Source organism: Mycteria americana, chromosome 1, assembly GCF_035582795.1.
Source record: "Mycteria americana isolate JAX WOST 10 ecotype Jacksonville Zoo and Gardens chromosome 1, USCA_MyAme_1.0, whole genome shotgun sequence".
NCBI classification, from domain to species: domain Eukaryota; kingdom Metazoa; phylum Chordata; class Aves; order Ciconiiformes; family Ciconiidae; genus Mycteria; species Mycteria americana.
This window is the reverse complement of record NC_134365.1, coordinates 15,416,688-15,439,583: the sequence shown is the minus strand read 5'-3', so window position 1 is coordinate 15,439,583 and position 22,896 is coordinate 15,416,688. Positions and strand designations below refer to the sequence as shown.

The 22,896-nt window shown below is 37.4% G+C and overlaps 1 protein-coding gene across 5 annotated transcripts in view; it reads left to right on the top strand.

The window, feature by feature from the left end:
- SRPK2 (SRSF protein kinase 2) overlaps positions 1–22,896 on the top strand; it is a 157,099-nt gene that overhangs the window by 31,382 nt on the left and 102,821 nt on the right. The window contains exon 2 of one of the 5 annotated variants that reach the window (XM_075491680.1): positions 22,268–22,331. The exons of 3 other annotated variants lie outside the window; for them this stretch is intronic. In XM_075491680.1, coding sequence (XP_075347795.1) covers positions 22,294–22,331 — 38 coding nt within the window. In that variant the 5' untranslated portion in view covers positions 22,268–22,293. Of the gene's footprint in view, positions 1–22,103; positions 22,332–22,896 lie in introns of those variants that run through there. One more of the 5 variants, XM_075491673.1, reaches the window with a different exon arrangement.

Below are 22,896 nucleotides of genomic sequence, written 5' to 3'. Positions count from 1 at the left end.
AACCAGGTGTATGCCCTTTGATTTTTATACATATATACATAAAGTTCTTTAACCTTTCTCTCGCATGAACTGGCAAGCCACATGCAGTTAGAAATTCTGCATGCTAAGTTTGCCCTTGAAGTGCTGCTTAGAGCCCTCTTCTCTTAGGTGGAGGAGTTTATTGTAAGGTTGGATGTTGGGAGTAAATTCAGAGTGAAAGCTGTAGTGGGCAAAGGCTACTTGATTTCTCTAGTCTCATCAAAGAATCAAGAAAAGAGACCCGTGACCATCTTTTGGAGAGTTAGTTGAGTAATTTAGTATCTTTTGTGGTTTGGGGTCAACTGTAGAAAGGAGATGTTGACCGGTCGTGCTACATTGTTGATAATTACTAGCAGTCAGTGACACTGTGCAGTTACCTATTTAATGAAACAAAAATGTGTGAATCAAGAAAGAAATTAGAATATAAATGTAATGTAGCAGTCTCTCCGTATTGCTACATACTTAGAGGCAAAAAGCAGATATAGTGTTAAATGTATGCACGAGTGTTAAACTATATTACTGAGATATTGCAAGTAACCTATCATTCAAGCATATAACTCAGTAAATACAGAATTCAGTTGAGATTTAGAAGAAATATACATTTATTTAAGAGATCAATGTAGTTTTGTCATCCTAATGACATCATACAACAACTAAGAGGAAGGTATTTTAAAGTATATGGTTCTAGAAAACACAATCGTGTAATAATATTTTCATATTGCTACTCTGAGGCATTACAGCAGGGAGATTACCAATCCCTTCTCCTTCAAGATTCTGCATTTTGCATAATATTAATCCCATATGTTAAAGAACACTGTGCTGTTAAAGATACCATCTTGCAAATGAAATTGTGTTAGACTACCAGTTCGTTTTATGTGAAGTTAGTATGGAATCATGAAAGCTCTTTGGGAAGAAAAAAAAAAAGGCTAGAGTGCTTGTTGTGCTGTCACTTAAGATACAAAATGCAGAAGAGCATCTTAATTGAGGCTGGGAGCAATAAAATACATTTATATGCTAAAAGGCAGCTTCTGAAGTGGGTAGAACCAATTTATGTGAGAAAGAAAACATGTATGCCTTATCCACCAACTTGATTACTGCAGGATCATCCCTTTGAGTCCTTCCAAGAAGCATGTGGAATGTATTCTATTTCTTATTTTGACCAAAGTATCCTTTTAAAATTTCTTCATCAACATTTGCTGTTAAGCTGATCCAGCTTATTTTTTTTCTTATTATCTGCACTTACCCACTGTGTTCCTCCCTCATGTGCGGATCTGATTGCATCGTCTGTCTCTTCATATCTGTCAACATTATAAGCCTTGCCCACTCATTCCTTATCTCCTGTAAAATGCTCCATTCTTCCGCCCTCGCTGTTCCTTTTCCTATAAATACCCTTCATCACCAACATTTGTAGCTGCTGCGCTCTTCTTTTTCAACCTCCTTAGCCATTTCTGCCATCATACCCATAAGGTGTTGAGGGGCTGATGGATATGGTTGGCAATTGCATTACTCTAATTATAAACATTGTCTGTGTAGATGCATTTATAAATGCCTTTATCTCCCCATGCCTGCCTTCTCTTCCCCCACGGTATGCTCCATGTATTCTTAGTCTGTAAACTCTTCATTCAGGGAAGCGGTCTTATCTCCGTGGTTTTATATGGAACGGTATGTTCTAACCCTAACTGAGGCTAATGTAATGTAAACACTGTATAAGAATATTTCATTATTATGTAAAATGTTCTGGCTGGTGTAAATAGGAGCCTCACCATTTGCTGTGAACTCTGTGTCTGATGGCAGTGTTGTTGCTAGAATATAGGAAACTGGAGTCTTAGGAGGCTTTGAGGTCTGTTGCAAATGCTCCATGGCTATAATGCTGAAGGAGATAAAAATAAGGACTTAGCATGAAAGTGTATCTTAAAACAGCTTTAATACCATAACGTGGATATGTATTTGGAGCACACTTATCCTAGCATTTCTTTGTAAAGGTACAAAAAATACCTACAAATGTGCAAAGGAGAAAACCTACGTAATTTTAATTGGAAGGCAATATAACAGTCCTCAAAAGGGAGACTTGTTGTCTGGGGATCTCCCTGACAGTTGGCACTCCCCACAGATACTGGAAAAAAATACATTTTGTATTTTGAATGAACTTTTGCTACAATGTTATGTCAATAAAACACAATGTATCCTGATACTTATTGGGCACGATCATAATTTTTTGAGGAACTGCACACAGTACAGCCGTCTTTGAGATGAGAGAAAAGCAGTGTTTCAACAGCATCATCAGTGCCAAGTGTCCTCTAGAGCATTTTGCTTACAAAGAGAGAGAAGGCAGTATTATAATCGGTCTGCCTTGAGGAGTGCCAAATGAAAAAGATTATTAATGATTTTTTTTAAAACAGTAGAGCAAACTGTTCAGTAACAGGGATTACTAGAGAGATTTAGTGTTAAACATGGACTGCAGTAAAATATTGATTTCAATCCTTTTTCCATTCCACCATACTACTGCAAGTTTTCATTAAGGGTTAACATGTACTTTGTCAAAATGAGTCTTGCAGGGCAGAACTTAGGTCAGTGATAAACATGTCGTCCTCTTTCAGAGGGCCAGTCTAGCTCTATTGGTATAGCAAGGCTGAAATGGTTCTTGTCTCAGCATCAGAAACCTGTGATGAAACCTGCTGTGAGATCTTCAAACCTGGAAAATACTGAACTGGCTGAGATGGTCAGATGAATTGAAGTGAATAATATTAATCAGTAGCAATATTTTCAGGTAGCTGTGGGGTATATAGCTTTGTGTTTAAAAATGGAAAACACAACTATTCACCGTGTTTGTTTTCCTAGTTACTAGATAACCATTTACCTATTCTTTTCAAATTCAGTAGAAGGTAGCTGTTTTTTTGAGCCAGTCACAGCAATGCCACAGTGTAACAAAGCTATTTGAGAAAATGAACTCAGCCTGATAGAAGTTGCCGTCTGAAAAAAAATACTTGCTTTGTTTTTAATCCATATTTATGATTTTTCTGCAGACTTTACTAAAGAGTTGATCTTCATCTCCAGTGTTCATATTCACACTTCTGCCAAAATCTGTCTCTAATTTTATACTGCTGACGCTACATAATATGTACTGTCTTTGAGGAAAGAAAACATCCTTTAAAAATTCTCTTATTAATGTTCCCACACAATATAAAGAAAACTAGTAGTCTAAAACATGTTTTCTCTGGACACGTTCTCTCTGAGGGGATCTCAAGAGGTTAACGTGCAGCTTAAAACGTATAGACAGTCTATCTGGTCTACAAAAATAGTCTAAGGACAAGGCAAAAAAATAAAAAAGGAATCCTTGACATGATTTAAGAACATGTACTCACAACTGAGTAAGGAAAGACGAGTAAAGGCCTGCTGGAGGGCTTAAACTGGGATTCTGGATAATAACACCATATGTGAGTAATACATGCAGATCACAGGTTTGCTTTTGGCATGTGTTAGCAGCTAATGATGCACAGGGTTTTATCTGTCCTTGTATGGCCTAAGTGCGGTTACATTTTATAGTCTCGTACTTGTGTCAGTTTTAGCTTTGCCAAAACCCCTTTAACTGGCAAAGAGGGCCAAGTCTTGGCTGTAAACTTTCAAACCTTTGAGGCAAAATTTGTGAAATTAGCAGCAATCTGGAATATTTGATTGTGGTGGGTGTTCCAAGGACAAGAGGGAGGAGGAAGGTCCTCTTCAAAGCATACCGATGAAAGCGAGAGCTTTGCATGACAAGCAGTATTGAAAAACCAGTTTAAGCCAAAAGCTCTTGCTTGAGGAGAGACCTTAAGAACAAAGAAATATAACTCTAAGCAGTTACAGAAAACATGCCAATATTGCCCTGGCTTTCAAACAAAGTAATCGATAAAGGAAACCTTCCTGACAGAGGCAAAAATAGGCTCTGCCCCAGTTGCTTGTACACCAAGACTGTGCAAGTAGGGCCAAATGGTCAAGGCTAATACCTAATAGTTATGCTCTTTGGTATTTTATAACCTTGTAATGACTAAGAATCCCACGCCTGTGTGAACCCTCTGCTATTTCAGGCTGTTTTGCAAAACACTGATGTCCCCATCTCAGAGGAGAAGTAAAAAGAAAAAAAGTGAAGTAGAGGGAAACAAATCATCCTCCAGTTGACTGTGTTTTGTGGGTGCTGTGCCAGAAATGCACAGAAAGTAGTTAGAGTATGGTTGTATTTTATTTATTTATTTTAAAAAATCTGATTAACAGTATCTCATACCACTATACTTGCTTGGACACTCAGTATGCATATATTGTTGTCAGGAGTGTAATGTAGAGGTATTGAAGCTCGCTTTGGTACCAAACTGTACGCATGGCAGTATGCAAGACATGAGCCTACCCTCCCTGGTGCAATCACCAGACGGCCTCTGGTTAGCTTCCTTAAAGATATTTAGGTGTTCTGACACTGTAGGTTAATTGGCAGAATAAAATCATGTATACTTTGTGACATGGTTTAATAATAAAAGCTAGCTACAATTTAGGTAATATTTTCACTTTAATGATCATGTTTTTGGCTTGAATTTTGACTGCATAATTTATTTCAGTATAAACATTTATAAGTGATAAGTTGGAACTGAAAGACACTGTATGTCAGGACTCTGGGATAGATTTTGCTACACAGCAAAAGGTGCTATCTTTCATTGGCCTGTTTCTTGTTTGCCTGTTGCTTGGATTGTGGAAGATTCATTTTTATTCTATCATTCAGCCACTTCCTAGTAGACTTGATAAGTTAAAACCTTAGTTCAATGAATGGTTACAGGACTAAGTCTTCTATTGTTTAACTGTTCTGTTCAGTCACTTTTCAGTTGCTGTTTTCTAAAATGTGCTCTACTATAAGATACTTAAGTCTTTCCAATGAGTAGCAATTTGAGGATTCTGTTTCTAGAACCTGCTGCGTCTTGTCTTCTGACATTAATTCACATGGTCATATGTTAACTCATAATGTGATATTAGCTTTGAAGTTTAAAAAAAGAATATAAAATACACAACTGAGTTGAAAAGGGTCAATAACTGTTGCTATAATTGTGGCAATATCTGGATTCTTTCAGAGCCTGGCCCTGGCTGCAGAACACAGACCCTGGCCATAGCTGCTCTGGAGCACTCGCACTCTGGGAACAATATAGTAGCTACATTGATAGCTCTTTTGTGTGCTGATGACAATAACAATAATATTTATCCCCACTGAAATTTTAAATTCTCTAGGGCAGTAAATAAAAATACTGATTCTGCAGTGGCTCTTACTGTATCTATCTATTCCAGGTTTTAAGAGTTTGGTTCAATAACCAGAAGTTTCATATGTATAGAGATTTGGAGCAATATAGGGCTGAAAATGTTCTTATAGTCCTGGTTGTATCTCTTAATCCACAAATATATGTGCTCAGACTTATCCCATGTAACTTTAGCAGCCTGAGTGGAGTTACATCGCTACTTAAATTTCCCTGTGCTGTTGTGTACTTCATTGTTTATCATGCCATAATACTTTTTAAAAAATTTTTTAGCCTCTGTGTTACTTTACACAAATATGAATATAAGAATGAGAATGAATGAAGGAAATGCAGCAGAAATTTCTGTTTGTTTTTCCTTATCTAGTTTTTTAAAAATTATTTTTCTCAGCCAAGATGCCTGTACACTCTTCTTTCAATTTTTTTTTTTTATAATTTTTATTTTTATAAGTGCTTCACTTTTTCTCCACTGCTACTCTCCGTGATTTGTTGTGCCTTTCCTGTCTTCAAACTTTGTTGTATCCATGCTCTTTTCTTCTTCAAGGAAGAATAAATGTTAATATGATTGATGGCTTGCCTCTATATAGGGGGATTTATGTGCTAATTAGTACCTGTTCCGAACCTCTATCATATGTGGATTGCAATCAATAATAGCAGTTTAAAAAACATATTTGAACATCTGAGTGACTCCACTGTAACACAAACAAAAAAATCATCAAAGCCATAGCCTTCCTTCCCTGTTTATACCTTATGGAAGGAAAGTGAGTCGGTGTAATTAATACACAAAGAAGGGTGATATTAAATGATATTTTAATCCTACGTTAAATCACAGCAGGAATTGGTAACTAAATAGGTGAAGGTTATATCCATTGACACAGCTACCTGAATCCATACAATAAGGGTGGGATTCACCTGACCTCATATGGATGTCTGCAGCATAGGCATCTGATCTGGTTACCTAGACTTCTTTATTATCAGTGGAGAGGCACTGGCACTTGGGGTGATTCATCTTGTTTGGGATTAGATTAACCAACTGATGAGATGAACTCTGTCCTGAGCTTCCCGTTTGTCTAAGGCAAAAGGAGCCTGTGATAACTTAGAGGTAGACACTAGCAGGTAGAATTCATTTAAGCTGTCTAAAAGCTAGTGGTTAAAAATTGTCATCGTGCCTCTTCAGTCAGTGGAACAAGTTACTGTAGGAAGGCAATTTCTTCTCTCTTAAAAAATAATGCTGATGTTCTCAATGATCTCCGTAGTACACTAGGGATTTATACACTGCAAATGCTGTGTTTGGTGCCTTTGAAACTGTTCCAGCTAGATTTTTAAGAGGACATTTGAACACAGCCAAGTGTAATGTAAAATAATTTAATTTACACTTTCTTATGTACTACTTCTGGATCTGGCCTTTTCTTTATCTAGTCACCTTATGTGCTTTCTCAAGCAGATTAACAAAGGAACAAAATAATTGTAATAATTATCCTTGGGGGATAAAGCAAGTCTGAATATTTTATCACTTTCAGTCACTTTTCCTATTGATATTTCTAAGTGAAAATAAACCAGGGCAATGTTAAGTCTTGCTGTCTTTTTATTCTTGTTGGAGGACTGGTTTGATGACTCATGTTGATTGGGAGTTTTTCCAATTTTAACATAGCAATTGGGGGTGTTGCATATTTTTTAAAAATAAAAAAAGCAAGCTCTTCTCCCCAGTCTTCTAGTAAAACAAGCATGAAAAATAACAGCAAAAATAAACAAAAGTCTGGGAAGATCCTATTTTTAAATGCACATTTTACTTTTCGTGTCCATGATGTCATTCTACTGCCTTATTCACAAGTTTTTTATGGGTAAAAGCTGAATTTCTAACGTAAAAAAGCAGATGCTACAGGTTATTTAAATATACTTTGGACTCTCTTACAATAGGTGTAAATTGTACTCAATATATCATATTTTCCAATATATAGGATCCTCCAAAACATGGTTTTAAATGTAAGCTGCTGGGTAAAACTCGCGGACTTGCCACTTCCTCAGCTGCTCTTGTCATTGCTTAGTTGCTTGTTGGAGTAGAAGGAGCAGGGGTGGGGAAAGTAGTAACCTGCTTACTGTCATGTCCCTGTTTTGGGGAGGAAAGGAAAGACGTGTTATTTTCCAGTATGTATTCTGGTGTATCGCATAGACAGTGCACAGAAGAGCACACATTGATCTTCCTTAAAGTATTCAAAGTGCTCCTGCCTTCCTTCTCCTGAACAACCACACATCGGCTCACTGAAGTTGAGCACGTTTGCTACATTCAACGTTTTCCCTTGCAAGATTTAGTCCTCGTCTTTTTCTAGTTTGCTTTTCTTCCTACACTCCCCTGAGCTTTCTAATCCTTCTTTGTCTACTGTCTTCAGCTATCTATTTTCGCCTTGGCAACATACCTTTTCTTCCTCTCAACATTATTCCCTTCTCCCAGAATTTTTGCTTTATTTTTCTGCTGCTTGATTTTTCTCTGCTCTCAGTGATTTCTGCTGATTTTATTTTGCTCCCTGTGTCTCCAAACAGTCTCTGTACTCTTTCTCTTTTCCTTCATCTAGTTCTTAATTAACATTTGAAGGTAAATTGGTGATTCTTACGACTTAACAAAATGACATTGTTTAGAATCGACTTGTAAGATTGGCTCTTCTTCTGTTGCTTATTCATTTTTTCTTTCCTTTCTATGCATATATAAATGTGTCTCATTATGGGTGTTAAATACCAGGAGCAAATAAAGATTATACAAATCTATTTATGTTCTAGGTTTCCTATAAGTAGGGTGAAGTAGTAGTGGCATTTAAAAATACAAATAATCTTTGAAGTGTGTAAGGGAGCCAGGATGATCATCCCTTCACTGTAAGGGAGCCAGGATGATCATCGGTAGGCTTTGTCTGGGCTAGACTCGCCAGTCCTGTTGAAACTTGAATGATCTGATTTTCAAGCATGTGTCTTCTATGACTGTAAACTTAGATACTTTAGGGAATGTTGAATAGGATAGTGAAACTGGAAGAGAATTTAGATAACTTTCAGTGTTCTTTCATGAGGCTTTTTATTTTATTTAACACAGTTTTCAATTTTTTCCCCTCTGTTTATAAAAAGGGAAATGCTCTAAGGATGGACCCTTTCTCTTGAGCCCTCAGCAAAACCTGAAGTAGTAGGTAAAGTATTACCTGCCAGTCTGTTTTTTTTCTTCCCATTTTCTTTTTCCTTTTGATGTCTTTATGACTATCTGCATTGGTCTATTTTTTTTAAAAAAGTTTATTTTACTTCCAGTAGGGTTTTATTTTTATGAAAGACATAATTGGCACTGTTGGCAATCTGTTCAACATTGTATATTGTTTAAGTGTTGCTCTAACAGCTGCCAAAATTAGGATTATGTTGTTGAAAACCTAAATTTATAGATGCTTCTTGGCCACAGTGAAGTCAAGGTATTTTGCTCTGCTCTTGTATACAGGAAAAGACTGAAATGCATAGGAGTTCTAACTTTATGGTTTAAGAGAAGAAATTGGTTGGGTGTGTAAGTGACATCATTCACTGACTCATTAGATGCTAGCCACCAGGGCTGAGACCAGGAGAGGAGCTGGTAGAGTTGCAGGGGAGGAGAAGGCTGTGATGTACTTCTACGCTTTTAGTGGCATCGCTCAACAAAATCTGCTTCATACAATGTGGGAGAAGATAGGAGGTAATGAAAGACAGCATGACTAGCTACTGAATGATGTCACCACACATTTGCAGAGTGGATGGTGATGACTCGCCACCTACATCACTGTGTCTTCACTGCAGAAGAAACTATTTGTAGCCAGCTTTTAGACAAGGCAATACCAGGTTTCTCAAGTGATTGCTGAATAAGTGGTGGGGAAGTCAGATGGAGAAGGGGAGAGGGTGTGAAAAGAAAAAAGGTAGAGCTAAAAAAAAATCTTGAAAGTCTTAACGTTCAAGAGGTGGACTTGCAGACCAGCAAAGCACACTCTGAATTTTGCATCAGCAATAGTTGATTATGATATAATTTACATGAGACATTAATGGGAAAAAAAAAAGCAGTGGAGGTGTAAATAGCTTTACTGATTGCAAGATCAGATCTCATGTCTGGACAGACCTCTGCTTTATATAAATACCTCTGTTATTGTGGTTACTTTTAACTCCCTTCTTTCCTATGGAAATATTTTGTCTCTAGCAGCCAGAATTTTTTCTGATAAGGTTTTTAAAATTTCTTTTACTTATTCCTTTTCTCAAATCTTGCAGTGAAAGCTTGTAGGTATTTCTCCAGATTCCTTTCCAATCATTTATTGTTGTTACATATGTATAATGTTGCTTTAAAAAAAAATAAATAAAATCAACATCCTGTTTCTCCAAAGAACAGAGCAAAAGCAAAGCAAGGGGATATTTTGGCATGTATTTGTGTGTGTGTGTTGTATGTTTTATGTATAAAATTAAAAATACTCCTGATGGAAGTCCTTCAGGACTAGCAGGCTTTCATAACACTCCCTTAACTGGAAGCACCTCATTTTTTTTCTTTCAATTTTTGTGAATATAGTATGTTCTTCTCCTGTGTATTCAATGATAGATATTCAGTACATGTATGTATTATACTATAATTACATTCAGACTTTAAAAAGGCAGGCATCTGAAGAATTAAAGCTATTTCTGTTCCTTGCAAAAAAGAAAGTGTAAATAGAAGAATGTCCTTTACTGGAAGATTTTGGCTGAGTGTCAAGTTGTCAGTGTTACAGTGTTTACCATTTGCATCAGTTTAAATAAATACTTTCCTGTGTTACTACTGTGTCCACTCTTAGATAGGGAGAAGCCCAATAGAAAAATAACCAGTGTCTTTTCATGTGGCCGTGTAAATCCAGGGCACTGGCAATTAAAGATAGAAAATGGTATACGTGAGAAACATACTTGTAATATAATTAGAAGGTTCCTCCTTTCATGGGTACTGCATGCATGTTTAAAATTTGTCATCAGTACAATTTTATCTCCAGTAATAATTTTCAAATTTAATTTATCTGTATTATAGCTTTACTAAAAATACTGTTTCTAAAAGCTTAAACTTGATCAAGATGTAATTTAAGAATAGGTAGATCTATTCAGTTAACTAAACCCGTATTTTAAAATAATAAAAAGATGTTATATTAATGGAGAATCATACTTGTGCTCAGGTATGATCGTTACAGCTTTATTGTTGCTACTAGTTGTCCGTTACAATAGACAATGATTTTGTTCTGTGCAGTGTATCTTTTTTTGTTGCTTTCATTGGCAATGGTTATGGTAACAGGAAGGCAGATCCACATGTGAGAAGCAGGTATGATTACAGTTAGTGCATGTGCATTTTGGATGACTGGAAAGTGGTGATGGTTTCATGTTAAGTTTCTTCTGCCAGCAGTGTGCTTCACCTCAGAGATAGCAAGGGTGTTGTGTGCAGGTGCCATGATCCAAAGCCTTTTCCTTGCAGGAATTGATGTTGGTCTGACAGGCTCTAACAGGATTTCAGTGTCCTTCAAGAGTTTGTATTGGCCTTCAGTTGTCTTTTCAACAAGAAACAAGCTGCAAAGAGGATGCTGAAGGATAGCTAACTCTGGGGCAGATATGGAATTTTGAGGTTTGCTCTAATATTGGGGAGGTTGCTGTGAGACAAAGCCTTTTTATTTCATTTGGTGGTGCCAGTGATTCCCAGAACCTAGACTACACAGGGGACATGGACAGCCTTATTTACACAGGAGTTGTACAGTGTCCAAATGAAGGAACCATAGGTAAAACCAGAAGGAGTATTGGATTTTATTTGGCGAGTGTGGCATAGTACAGCTGACATCAGTATCTTGGTTTTGGCAGTTTTAATGGCTGCTGAGGATGCTCCTCCTGCCATCTTTCACAGACACTCTCATTCCTTCTTTGTGTTAAAACACTTTTTTGTTTCTCTGTTTTCCCCTTGTCTCCTCCCTCGTAAACCATAAAGAACATCTTAACTGAAGTTTGACAGAGGCAACTCTGTAACCTCCCCAGGGTTCCTGAAGAGTTATGCTTCAGGTAAGATGGTCACCACGTGGACCCATGTCCCAGTGGGGCACAACTCACTGCTAAAGTGGAGAGGTTTTTGGCTTGCTTTGTGCTCAGAATGACATGTACTTTTTTGATGGAGCTTTTTCTTAGAACTCTTTGTCCTTTTATGAGGCCAGGAAAGGTGAAACAAGTACTGTCTCTTGTTCTAGAGGAACAGAGCTAAGAATGTCCTCTTTACAGCTGAGAATTCAAGGAGTATAAAAGTCTGATGATCTCTGCTGGGTAAGAAATGCTGAAAACCTTGCAAGGATATTTGGAAAAGCCAGTTATGTAGATATGGTGGTGATCACAATATAAAAACTTTGACGGAACATACTGAAAAACATCCTGTGAATATCCTGTCAAAATATCTCAGTTTAAAAATATTTCTACTATAAGGATTTCTAACTGTCAAATTTGTAACAAAGTAAAAACATAAAGCTTTTCAGAACAGTGAATGATAATAAAAAGTAAGGCTAAGGAGAAATTCTAACCCGGAGTTTAAGGTTATAACATGTATTCAATAACTGTGACCCAGTTTAATCCTTTCGGGTAAATCATGTAGCTTCATCTCCTAGGAGAGGTAGGAATCAGAGTGTGTGCAAGATTTTATGAGTCATTGCTATAGACTTTAGAAGGTAACATATGCTTGACTCAATTTGGATGAATAGAAACCTGTTTTTTCTTAAGACTGGAATTTAATTTGTCATTCTACAGCATTATAGCAATTGATTTTTTTCTTGAATTTTGAAGAAAAAGCACATACATGAGTGGAAAAATAATAGTATTTGAAAATTTGAATAGTACTTAAGGCATTTAGGCAAACTGTAGACATGAAAGAAAATGCTATTATCAAAAGAATCCTAACATAGTAACAATTGTACACTAGATTGTAAAAGGAAAAAATTTGAAATATTTCAGACTATAAATCGGAAATTATCCATTCTGTCTAGTGAGTTAAGGCAATAAAGATACTAGAAGTGATCTAGTTTGAGGGTATGAAAAAATTAACACTCCATTATTATGCTGGAGGTTGAACTTTTTTCAGCTTTGACAGAAAAGCTGACCATGCACACTCAGCAAACCATTTGCCTTGCTCTAGACAAGGTCTGGAAAATACAGCTAATCATTTATTAACTAACGGAGTATTAACTTCCTAAATCACTCTGTGTCTAGCTACCTTATGTACAACCGTTCGTATAAGAAGACGTGTTTTGCCTAGTAGCAGGAAGCAATTGGCAGCTGATTTTAAAAGGACAGGAGGATATATTTTAACATACTCTTTTTTTTTTTTTTTTTTTTCCCCAGAATGGATAAACTTGTAGGAATAAGCTTTCTGTTTTCCAGCAACTCTAAGAAATGTTCTCAACTCTGTCCCTGTCCCCTCCAAACAAAACCTTTATCATAAAGGTTAAATACATATAAATAATAAAGTAAATACAATATAAATAATATAAGCAATATAATATAAATAATGTTAATACATATAAATAATAAAGTTAAAGACCTATAAATAATTAGAAAATAACGAGCTCAGTCATATTTGGGGTTAATAATGTTTTCTTTGGTGTGCTTTACTGGTATGTAATCTGACAAGTAGTTATGCAAGAAGAAGTTTAAATTTTCTATTTTTTTCTGTGAAGAATGACTTTTTGTACAACCGCAGATTTTCAAACAAACATTGGACAGGGGTGGTTGTTGGGCTGAGATGGAAGGAGGGAGGGAAAAGCAACAACTCGGTGCTGGGCGTGCAGCTGGTACAGTGAATGCTGCCAGACCCAGGAGAGCTACCAGAATGAAGAATTCCTTTTAATGTCATCTTTGTATTTCAGTAAGCACTTTATTGATGAATACTACAGCCTGGCAAAAGATCAAATGCCTGATTATGTCAACAAGGCTTTAGTTAAAGTTACATGGGTGACTTTAAAAGAAATTCAAATGCATAGTTACGTTTAACTGCAGTTCTGTTTCCCTGGGTTTGTAATGGGCCATTTTTAGAGTAATTGTAGCATACTCGTAATGATTTTCTTCTTACATACCTAATGCATCCTCAAGTTTATCTACAAACTTCCTTCAAAAATTTCCATATATAAACATAAACAAAAACCTCAGGAATTTGACCATATTAAAAATTCTTCAGAGGTATTAAGTATGTGACTTAGGCTGTATATTTATATATTTGGAAATGAAATATTTAAACCAAGTAAAAGGCAAATTCATTTGTGTATTTTGTATACTTTTTTCTCTTTTGGAGAAGCAGAAACAAACTTGACCATATGGTGGATGTTCTCAAGCTTCTGGTTTCCACCCTGAGACCTCCTGCAGTGCGTGTTTCCTTCCTACTATGTTTCATCCCTTTCTGTATCCCATGCTTTTCAGTGTCCTCCTTATGGTGAAGATTCAGTGAAATGAAGTTTGATAATGAAAATGATAGTACTGGTGTTGCTATTTTTCTTCAATAAAATACCATTGTTCAGTAAGTTCTCAATGAATGGTCTTCCATTTTCCTCAGCAAAACCAAGGCAACAGCTACCATTAAAGGTATATACTGTCTTTCAGATTGGCTTTGGGCTCCACCTGTGTTAATGGGAACCTGTGTTAATGGTAATAGTGCTAAACAACTAGCAGTGTCATCTAGATGAAAGACGTCTGTCTTTAAGAATTAGGGTAGACATCTCTTGGGTACTAACAGGGGGTGGCAGCCATTTTGAAGGAAGACAGGTTTTCCTCAGAATGTTTTGTAAAAGTATTATTTTTCAACCTCAGCTCAGGTATGGAAAACTCAGTTTGGAAGGGTAACAGTGATATTACTGTGAATATATTCTTTAAAAGTACCTGAGCAGATGATTCCAGTAGTTTTAAGTATATTGGAAATGTGAAAAATCAGTGTTTCTGTATATCTGAGATCGTTAGGAGAAGATCAGATGCAACCTGTAGTTTCTTAAAAAAAAAAAAAAAAAAAGGACTTGGTATTGTTAACATCAAGTCCACTTAATGTACCTGTAAATACTGAGTAAATCCATCTTGCTCTTTATGCAAGGGAAAATGAAATACTTCTTTTCATCAGATTTTTCTCTTGATTTCTATAAATCTTTTTATTTTTCTTCTGGGCAGATATTGATTCCTATTATGTCTGCCCAGCTGAGCATGAGCGGGACCCAGCTTTAGTTGGTGCTTGTGTGTGGACTTGTGCAGTGTATACAAATAAAGGATCTGTGCTCCCCTTTGTATCTTATCCAGTCGCTACTATTTGTGTGTGTGTGTTTGTTTTTTATACATACTTCTACATTCTGAGCAGTAGCTAAAACATGACTCTTACATAAATGTTTAAAATGCTATGCATTTTGATACTACTGACTCTTTTATACTCCCTTTTAGGAAAGGGGGGGGTTAGCTTTATCAATTTGAAGTAAACAGTTTTTTTAAATGGTGATTTTAATATTTCAAATATGGCATAATAACCTTAAAAGTTTTATTGTAATTTCCTCATGCCCTGAGCAGAAATATTGTTTAGGATACTGAGAAGGAATAATACTAAAAATATTAATGTAATCTCCCCAACAGGAGATTGCAAACAGCTGTTTTTCTGTCACTTGCTCTTCAGTGAGGAAGCCACTGGCTTGTGTATCAGTATTCTTGTGAATGTTATGCATAAGAGACCTGAAGAAGTCCATATAGCTACTATTTTATTTTTTGGTATTGAACTAATATGAGAACTGCTATTTCTGCTAATGAAAGCAGACAACATTAGAGACTATTTTGGGTGCCTGGCAACCCCTGTGTTCTTCTCAACCTGCCCATTCTTGATATCTTGGAATACAAGTCCATGAATGTGCACAAACTTTATGACATGAATATTTGATTGCTTTCCTGTTACATGAAAAATTTATGCAAAGTTGGAAACCTTCACAGAAAGCAAGCAGGAAATTATCTGTTATAACAAACCAGAAGACTTCTCTGTAAGAGCAGATCAAAAAAAGACAGATCAAAAATTCACCGTAGACTGCATTGACTTTACACCATTAAGAAAGAAATGAACAAACTTGGTATTAGCTTCTCAAGGTCTGCTGGATGACAATATTGACCATTGCATTCACTGCCACTTCTGACAGCCTTCTACGTTCCTGAGGATTCTTAAAAATTTTAAGTCAACTCTGGCATAATCTTGAAATCCCACATGAACTCATCTTTCCAGTATTCTTGAAGAAGTTGCACTCGATGCAAAAAGGAAAGATGCCTGCTTTATACTGAGTTTTGTTCTGTTGTAGTAGGAGAAAACTGTCCAGGCCATCCCTCTATTTCTTCCTGGTTATGTAAAGTTGTTGGAAGACAAGAAGTCTGTTGAAGAAGTCTCATCACAGAGAAGCACCACCTGAGGTTTGTTGTCTGTTAATAAGGGGTTACCAAACTTCACCTGAACAGCAAATAACACTAAGTTGGGGCACAAGCACTATTTTTTTCGCACTTCAAAGGCGTAGTAACATCTGGAAGAACGATTTATTTTAGGGTAACTATACTCTTTGTGCTTCCATACTACCCCATTCAACATTGACATGTTGATCAAATTTAAGCTTGCTCTGTTTGTGCCATTTTGAAACCCCTGGTGCCAGAGCCTGTCATGCCAGCAGTTCACTTTGTAGAACTATTTCTTATTTTAAAAGTACATCATCTAAAAGAGATCAAGGGGTGAACCTCTCAAGTTGCATGTAAATCTGTGTAATTTTGTCCTGTGCCCAGTGCCTCATCAGGAGAATTTTGATTTATTGCCACCTTTTCTACTGTTTAGTATGACTCTTGTACAACAACTATCCACAGCTCAAAACATAGATCTGTCCACATAAAATCAAGTTAGTAATACTAAAGTTCCTAATGCATTTCATGGTTTCAAGGCTGAGAATTTACTTAGAATGGGACATTTGGTTAATATGCTTTGCATATTATTTTCAGGTCTGTCTTTGTAGGATTTGGGAAGCAAGATTATTTATTTTAACAGTAATACTGGAAGTACGGTCAGTACGGAACTTACAGCAGGATGAGAGTTTTAATAGGCAAAATGTAAGATCCAAGCAGCTGTAGCACTAATGTGATGTAAAGAAGGAAAAGACAATGGGGAATAGACTAGGGTGGATATTGATGGAGAAGGAAATGTTTAAAAATATGGTGTAAGAAAGGCTAAAAGCATCTTGAGCTTGTGTCCTAACATATATGCTGCACAGAAAATGGAAGAAAAGCACTGAACCTGCTAGTTTATGATCAGGCTAGATTAACAAAACATGTGGATGACCTACTTATTAATTAAAAATTGAGTATATTTTTCTTGCATCTGTTTACTATGATGTTTATTTTAAAAGGGATATATGGTGTTTTGTATGGCAGGGGTTTACATCGCAACAACTTGATGGTAATATGTTTATCTGCCACTTTGTTTCTTCTCTTGCCTCCCAAAGGAAAAAAAAAAAGCTGTATTAGCTGAGTTCTGCAACAGTGGTTCTCTGCCCTGGATAAATTTAATACATGCACTGTCAGTAAGATATTTTAATCTTGACTGATGAATGCGTTTTAGACCATTGAGATAATCTGTTTGCAATAGACATGATTAAGTTTTTAGTGAAACAGTGACTTCTGTCAGTTGATTTTGAAATAGTGGTGACTCTGATATCTACCCATATGTCAAAGGGAACAGTTTGTGCAGTGTTGTATACCTTGTCCACACTTTTCCATCTGTGCTTAAGCACCATCTAGAGGGTTTTTTCTTTTGTTGTGGAGAACTCTTGGGTTTTTTTTCCTATTGGTATAAACAAACAAAACTCCAGGCTAGACCTGCTTCCCTATTCTTTTTTCCTGATTAGGTATATATTCCTCAGAGGTTCCCAATTCCCATATCAGATTTTTTTTTTTCTTCTTTCACATTATTGAAATAAAATAGCTTCTCTTCTTTGGCTGGTCTGGAGAGTTTCTTCCCTTATGCTTTCTGAGGTAGTTTGTTCTAGATTCGTTGTGGAAACTTTAGGTGTCTTGAAGCCTTTGGCATGATGTTCTCCTACAAATCCCCTATGAGTTAGAAACTGCCAGCATCTCTTTGTCGGGCTCTCCTCTCAATTTTTCTAAGCTTCTGGTCTCCTCTTTTTGGCAGAGCAAATGATCTCTCTCTAAAAGGATATCCCTTCCCATTTTAACTTTATCTGATGCCTTTTTCTCTGATCTAACCCACAACCTACACTCGAACATCTCAGATGAGGCAAACAACTAGGCTAAAAAAAAAAAAGTCCATCAGAGCACAGATTCCTCTAAATGGTTAGTCTCTGCTTTGCTTTGGTTTATAATAAATAAATAAATAAAAATCATGATTATTATGAAGCCATTTTGGGCAATGCAGAGCCTTTCTGATCTTGTTTTTTGTTTTCATTCAATTGCAGCTTGAATAGTATGGCTTTAGAGACTTAGTGTATCTGCTTCGCTCAGGCCTTGGATGAGAGCCAATTGTCTGCCACTTGATCTGTACACAATGTAAAATTACTAAAAGTGGGCTGATAAAGTGCATGGACAACTGAGGAGTTGGTGACAATGATACTGCTGCCCATACCTGAATTCATTGTTATTTTGTAGCTCAGGAAATCTGTTGTATTAGTTGCTGCTTTGGGATTTGCAGGCACTAATTTTCATTCATTTTCATCTTTTTTCAGCCAGAGTGTTATGAACTATTCCTCTGGTTGTGGTTCTACTTACAGTGCCACCTTTTTATTGTCTCTGAAATTAGGACAGTCCAAAAATCTTCAGTGAGAACATAAGTGCTTGCTTGCTAAGCAGAGGTTCACTGTACATTTGTGCACTGATCAATACTGTTATCTAATTAACTCATAAAAGCCACTAAAGGTGTTGTTCTTTGAATCCGTAACAGGTGTTGGTCCTGAATAGCCCTGTATTTACCTCTGTGCCACAGCATTTGAGGTTGACCAAAAGTTGAAGTGTTAGTTTTCTGTGTCAGGTTGGAGGAGCTTGAACCAAGAGGCCTTCAGGAAGAGCTGCTTGGTTGTAAAATTTTTCTTCTTTTTTTTTTTTTTACTTGGAGTATAACAAATATTACTGTAATTCACATTCTTCTGGGCTGCAAAGGCTGGTTGAGTGGGTAACCACCATTTGGAGGGTTTTTTCTTTTTTTATTTGGACTTGGGATGCAATTTTTATGTTCTAATAAGTTCTGTAAATGAGCCCAAATTTCTGGATATGTAATTTTTAAATAATCAAAATAAACAAGTGATAACATTGCTGTTTCTGCAGCCCTTTTTCTCTTATGGTCTAAATGGCACTTAGTGTAAAACTCATCTGTCTTATTTTGGTGATGATATTTCCATGATCAGTTTTGTATCAGAAGTGATAATGGTGGTATCAGCCTGACGTTGGGAGCGCAGCATGGATGTGTAAAGGTACAGTTTGCTTTTAAAAATGAAAGAAATGGGTCCACTTGCAAAAATCTCAGATAGCAGAGACAAAAGATAGGTAAATCCCAAATAAGAAAATATTTCAAATTGACAGGAGAGGAGCAGAGAGCGGAAAGAAAGAAGAAACCCCAAAACCTTGTGATGGAAGTTTTATCAACTTACAGAATGGAACACTCATTAATCGTGCTAGAATATTGTTTTTTTTCTGTGAAGTCTCATTTTATTTAAATTCTTCTTATCACTATCTTAAATAAATCTTTGTTGCCACTGAATAAAAGTGAAACTAAATTATGTGCTGGAATACCATCAGAGAGAAATGTCTTTGTGCATCGCAGAGCATCCAGGGACTTCAAGTTTGCAGTGAAGTAACTTATATCTTGGATTTTATTTTTAACATCTTGTAGTGTGATGTTAGCTATAAAGTATAAGTCTAATAATCTCTAGGCATCCATTGAAAAGCCTGTCTGGAGGCTTGTTTATGGAATGGATCAGTTGATCACTTTATTCCAAGTTCTGTGGACTTTGTTTTGCCATAAAATCCTTCCTTGTTAATATCTGTTTATATCATCCATTTTAGATTTTAATAGGGTTAAACATCTTCAGAAGGAATTAAAAAAATTGTTGGATTATGAGACTGAGGAACACATTTAATCAGCATCAAGGATCTGTGGTAGAGGAAATGAACATTAGTTTGCACCTCCAAATTGTCAATTCTATCTCTGTCCAAAAGTGAGGGTAAGCAATGGAGAGACCTGCCTTCTAACATTCCTTCCTACAGAAGAGTTGGGAAAAAAAGTAGAGTACAAAGAGATAAGCTTTCTCCACAAAGCTGTCCAAACCTTTAGTCTCCTCCATCCCACAAAAATTTCTGTGGTGTAGCTTTTAGCTTTTATTACTGATAACACAAATGTGTTATCACAATGTGTAACAAAGCATCCTGTTCTTGTTGAACCATTCTGGGTCAGAGTATGAAGAGAGAATCCATAAGGATTTGCAGGTGTGCTGGACCTTAAGGAAAAAAAGTACATATACTTTCTTTTAACCTGTGTAATATGAAGTAGTCTATATCCAGAGACTTGTCAAAGTAATTTTTTTCTGCATTTTCTTAAAGGCAGTTTCTTTCAGATAAATATTTTTGCAGTTTTCTCAATACCTGGTTGAGTCCTGCAGTAGATGTTTTTTGATCACACCATGCCACTGTTCTTTGGTCTATTTGATCTTTTGCACTGCCTTCATACAGTTTAAACATAAATGTGTTGGAAAATACTGTGTTATGATAACCCTAATATTACAGGGTTAGCCTTCCTCCACTTGTTTAAAACAACCTTTAAAATAAGTAACAATATATCAAGTGCATTGCATAGTTTGTATGATCAATACCAATGTGGCATGTTGCACTAAAAATCTGTTTTAAAATAACAGTGTGATTGATAGCTGAAAATGAAGAGATATTAAAGCTGTTTGTGGAGCCTTTACGCAGGACAGCATAGTTCTTAATGACATGTCAGAAACTTTTTTACTGTAACGTGAGTGGGTCTTTCAGGTGGATATTCCGTGTTTTCAGTTCTTAGCCACTGTGCAGTTCTGAGTCATACCTAATAGCTATTTTTCTAAGTCTTACTTAATAGCCATTTTTGAGACTGCACTGAGTATAAAATCAGATAATTTGGTGTTTGCAGGGGGTGTTCACTGGTGTTTCGTCATAGGTTGTTGGGTTGTTTTTTAACTGAAAAAACCCCAGTACCCCGGGGAGTTTAATTGATGCTGTCATCCCCTCTTGTTAGCTGGAGAACTGAGGCACAGAAGGAAAGATGCATGTGGCCTAAATGAGAACTGCTGTGGACTTTCGGTAATGAGGTCCAAGAGACTAGATCAGCAAGCTTATTCTCCAGCATGCTACAGCTCTGGAGCTGCCCAGAACCTGGGAGATTTCCCAGCTGCCAGCCTGAACATTCCTGTGGGAGTTGAACTTCTGCCTGTGTTGGGATGTGAGTCTGGGTGGGCAGAGAAGTCTCCTGGTAGCTGTGACCAGAGAAGCAACTGCTGCCTGGGATGGGCAATGGTAAAGGAAGTTTTGTATGACCCTTGCAGTCACGTAGCGGAGCCAATTGTGGACATACAGATGTTTCAAAGACATGTCTTGAAAGCTCTGAGAAGTATCTACTTTGGATGCGAGAACTGAAATTCTTCTTGGAGGCTTCTCCGGTCTGTATGTTTTGGGAAGAACAAGTGGCATACGCTTAACCAGGTGACGATCGCTGCTAACTTGCAACCCTTCCACCAGAGCACGAGAGTAATTCAAGTAGTAATAACAATCTTTTAACTTAGATAAGAAAAAAAAAATCTAGTTTCTCTTCTTTCTTCTGTTTTCAGAAATTTCTGAGGCTTTGTATCTGAAATATGTGTAAAGAAAGAAAAAAAAAGTCAGGCTGAAGCTCTCCCATCGTGGAATGGTTAATCCCAAACAGTTGAAGTTTCCTTTGGTTGTAAACAAGTGGATATAGTCTTAATGTTGCACAGGTCTTACCGGTATTTCCATAGGTGGCACTACGGTCTCTGGCGAGGATAGGATCTTAAAATGATACTCACATCCGTGACATTATTCTTTGGGGTTTTTGGGTCACAAACACCTTGACTCCAGAGCTCCTGTTGAATTCATTTTCCGGCAGCCTCTCTGTTCTGCTCTGACAGGATCTTGCGGGACAAGTGGCAGGCAGCACAAGGGTGCAGCTCCCCCTCAGTAACCGGTTGTCCGAGTGTCCGTGCTGGGGTGCGCTGCCAGGCGGTTTGTTTTATGACGTTACTAACGAGGTATCAGCCCAGGTTAGGCTGGTGGGTGTTTCCACTTAGTTGTTACAAGTGCTAGATTGGTAACTAATATATATTTTAAAAAAGAGGAAAAATAAATATTACTTGTCAAAGTATATTTGGAGGAAATTAGAGGCAGGGCACTAAAAAATAAAATCCAGGTATGTGTAGCGTTTTCCATGCCTAATTTCTAGCCCATGTATGAAACTAGTGATTTAATACTTCATCCTTTGTGACAAAAATGATTCGAAGAGCCATATTTTTCAGGGCTTTTGATCTGAAGGTTTCCGAGGGTGTCCAACACGGCTTAGATAACTAACCGGGAAGATAATGCCTGCCGTAAATCCTTTTTTCCTTTTTTTTCCCTCAGAAACTCACCTCCGCGCACCCGCTGGCGGCGGTTGCGGTAAGACTCGCCCGGTAACCGTGTGGGCTCCGGCTGAGGAGAGGCGCCCCCCCCGCCCGCGGAATGGTTTCGCCCGCCGCCGTGCCCAGTCATGTGCGCGGGCCGCCCGGCCCGCCGCCTCCCGCCTCGTCCCCTCAGAGCGCGGCTGGGCCGGCCCTAGCACAGGCACCGTGGCTCCTGCGGCCTCCTTCCGAACAAAAGGGCTTAGGGAAATAAAATCGTTTGGTTAATAAGACTTTGGAAAGCGAGGGCAGGCGGTCTCGGTTGTGAATATTTTCTGATTTTTCCAGAAATCAAGCAGAAGATTGAGCTGCTGATGTCAGTTAACTCTGAGAAGTCGTCCTCTTCAGAAAGGTACAGCTGCATCTCTTGCATGAACGATTCATGGTGTAGCATTGCCAAGCAGCGGCGCAGGGCTTTTTTCTTTTCCTTGTCAAGTTTGCTGGTACTGTTTACGTATTGCATGCTGGTTATTGTACCGTATCCATTGAAACTCTTTTTGGTTAAGCTTTGTGCGTTTTTGCAGAGATTTATTGATTTCTTTTTTTTTTTTAATGAAGCCTACTGGGCTGCAGCATGCAAATCATACTACAGCAGGCTGCTGGTTTGTGCGTGCTGGTGTTGCAGACCTTGCTCCTTTTCACTGTCATGCAAGCAGTATCTCGGTTTCTAAATTCGTTTTTAAAGACCTCGCGTTTTTGTTGTGTTGCAGGAAACCGTTCCACGGTTGCAAAGGGTTCCTTTCAATTTAGATGCATAGGAAATATAACTTGGTGAAGCGTTTCATGTCCTGTTATGTGGAAAGGGAGTGTCCTTTGCAAAGTAGCTCAGGAATCGCAAATCCTCCAATTAGTCACATTCTGTAAGATAGATGTGATCCTTTTTCAAGTCTGTGCTAGGAAATGGAGCAGTCGCTGCA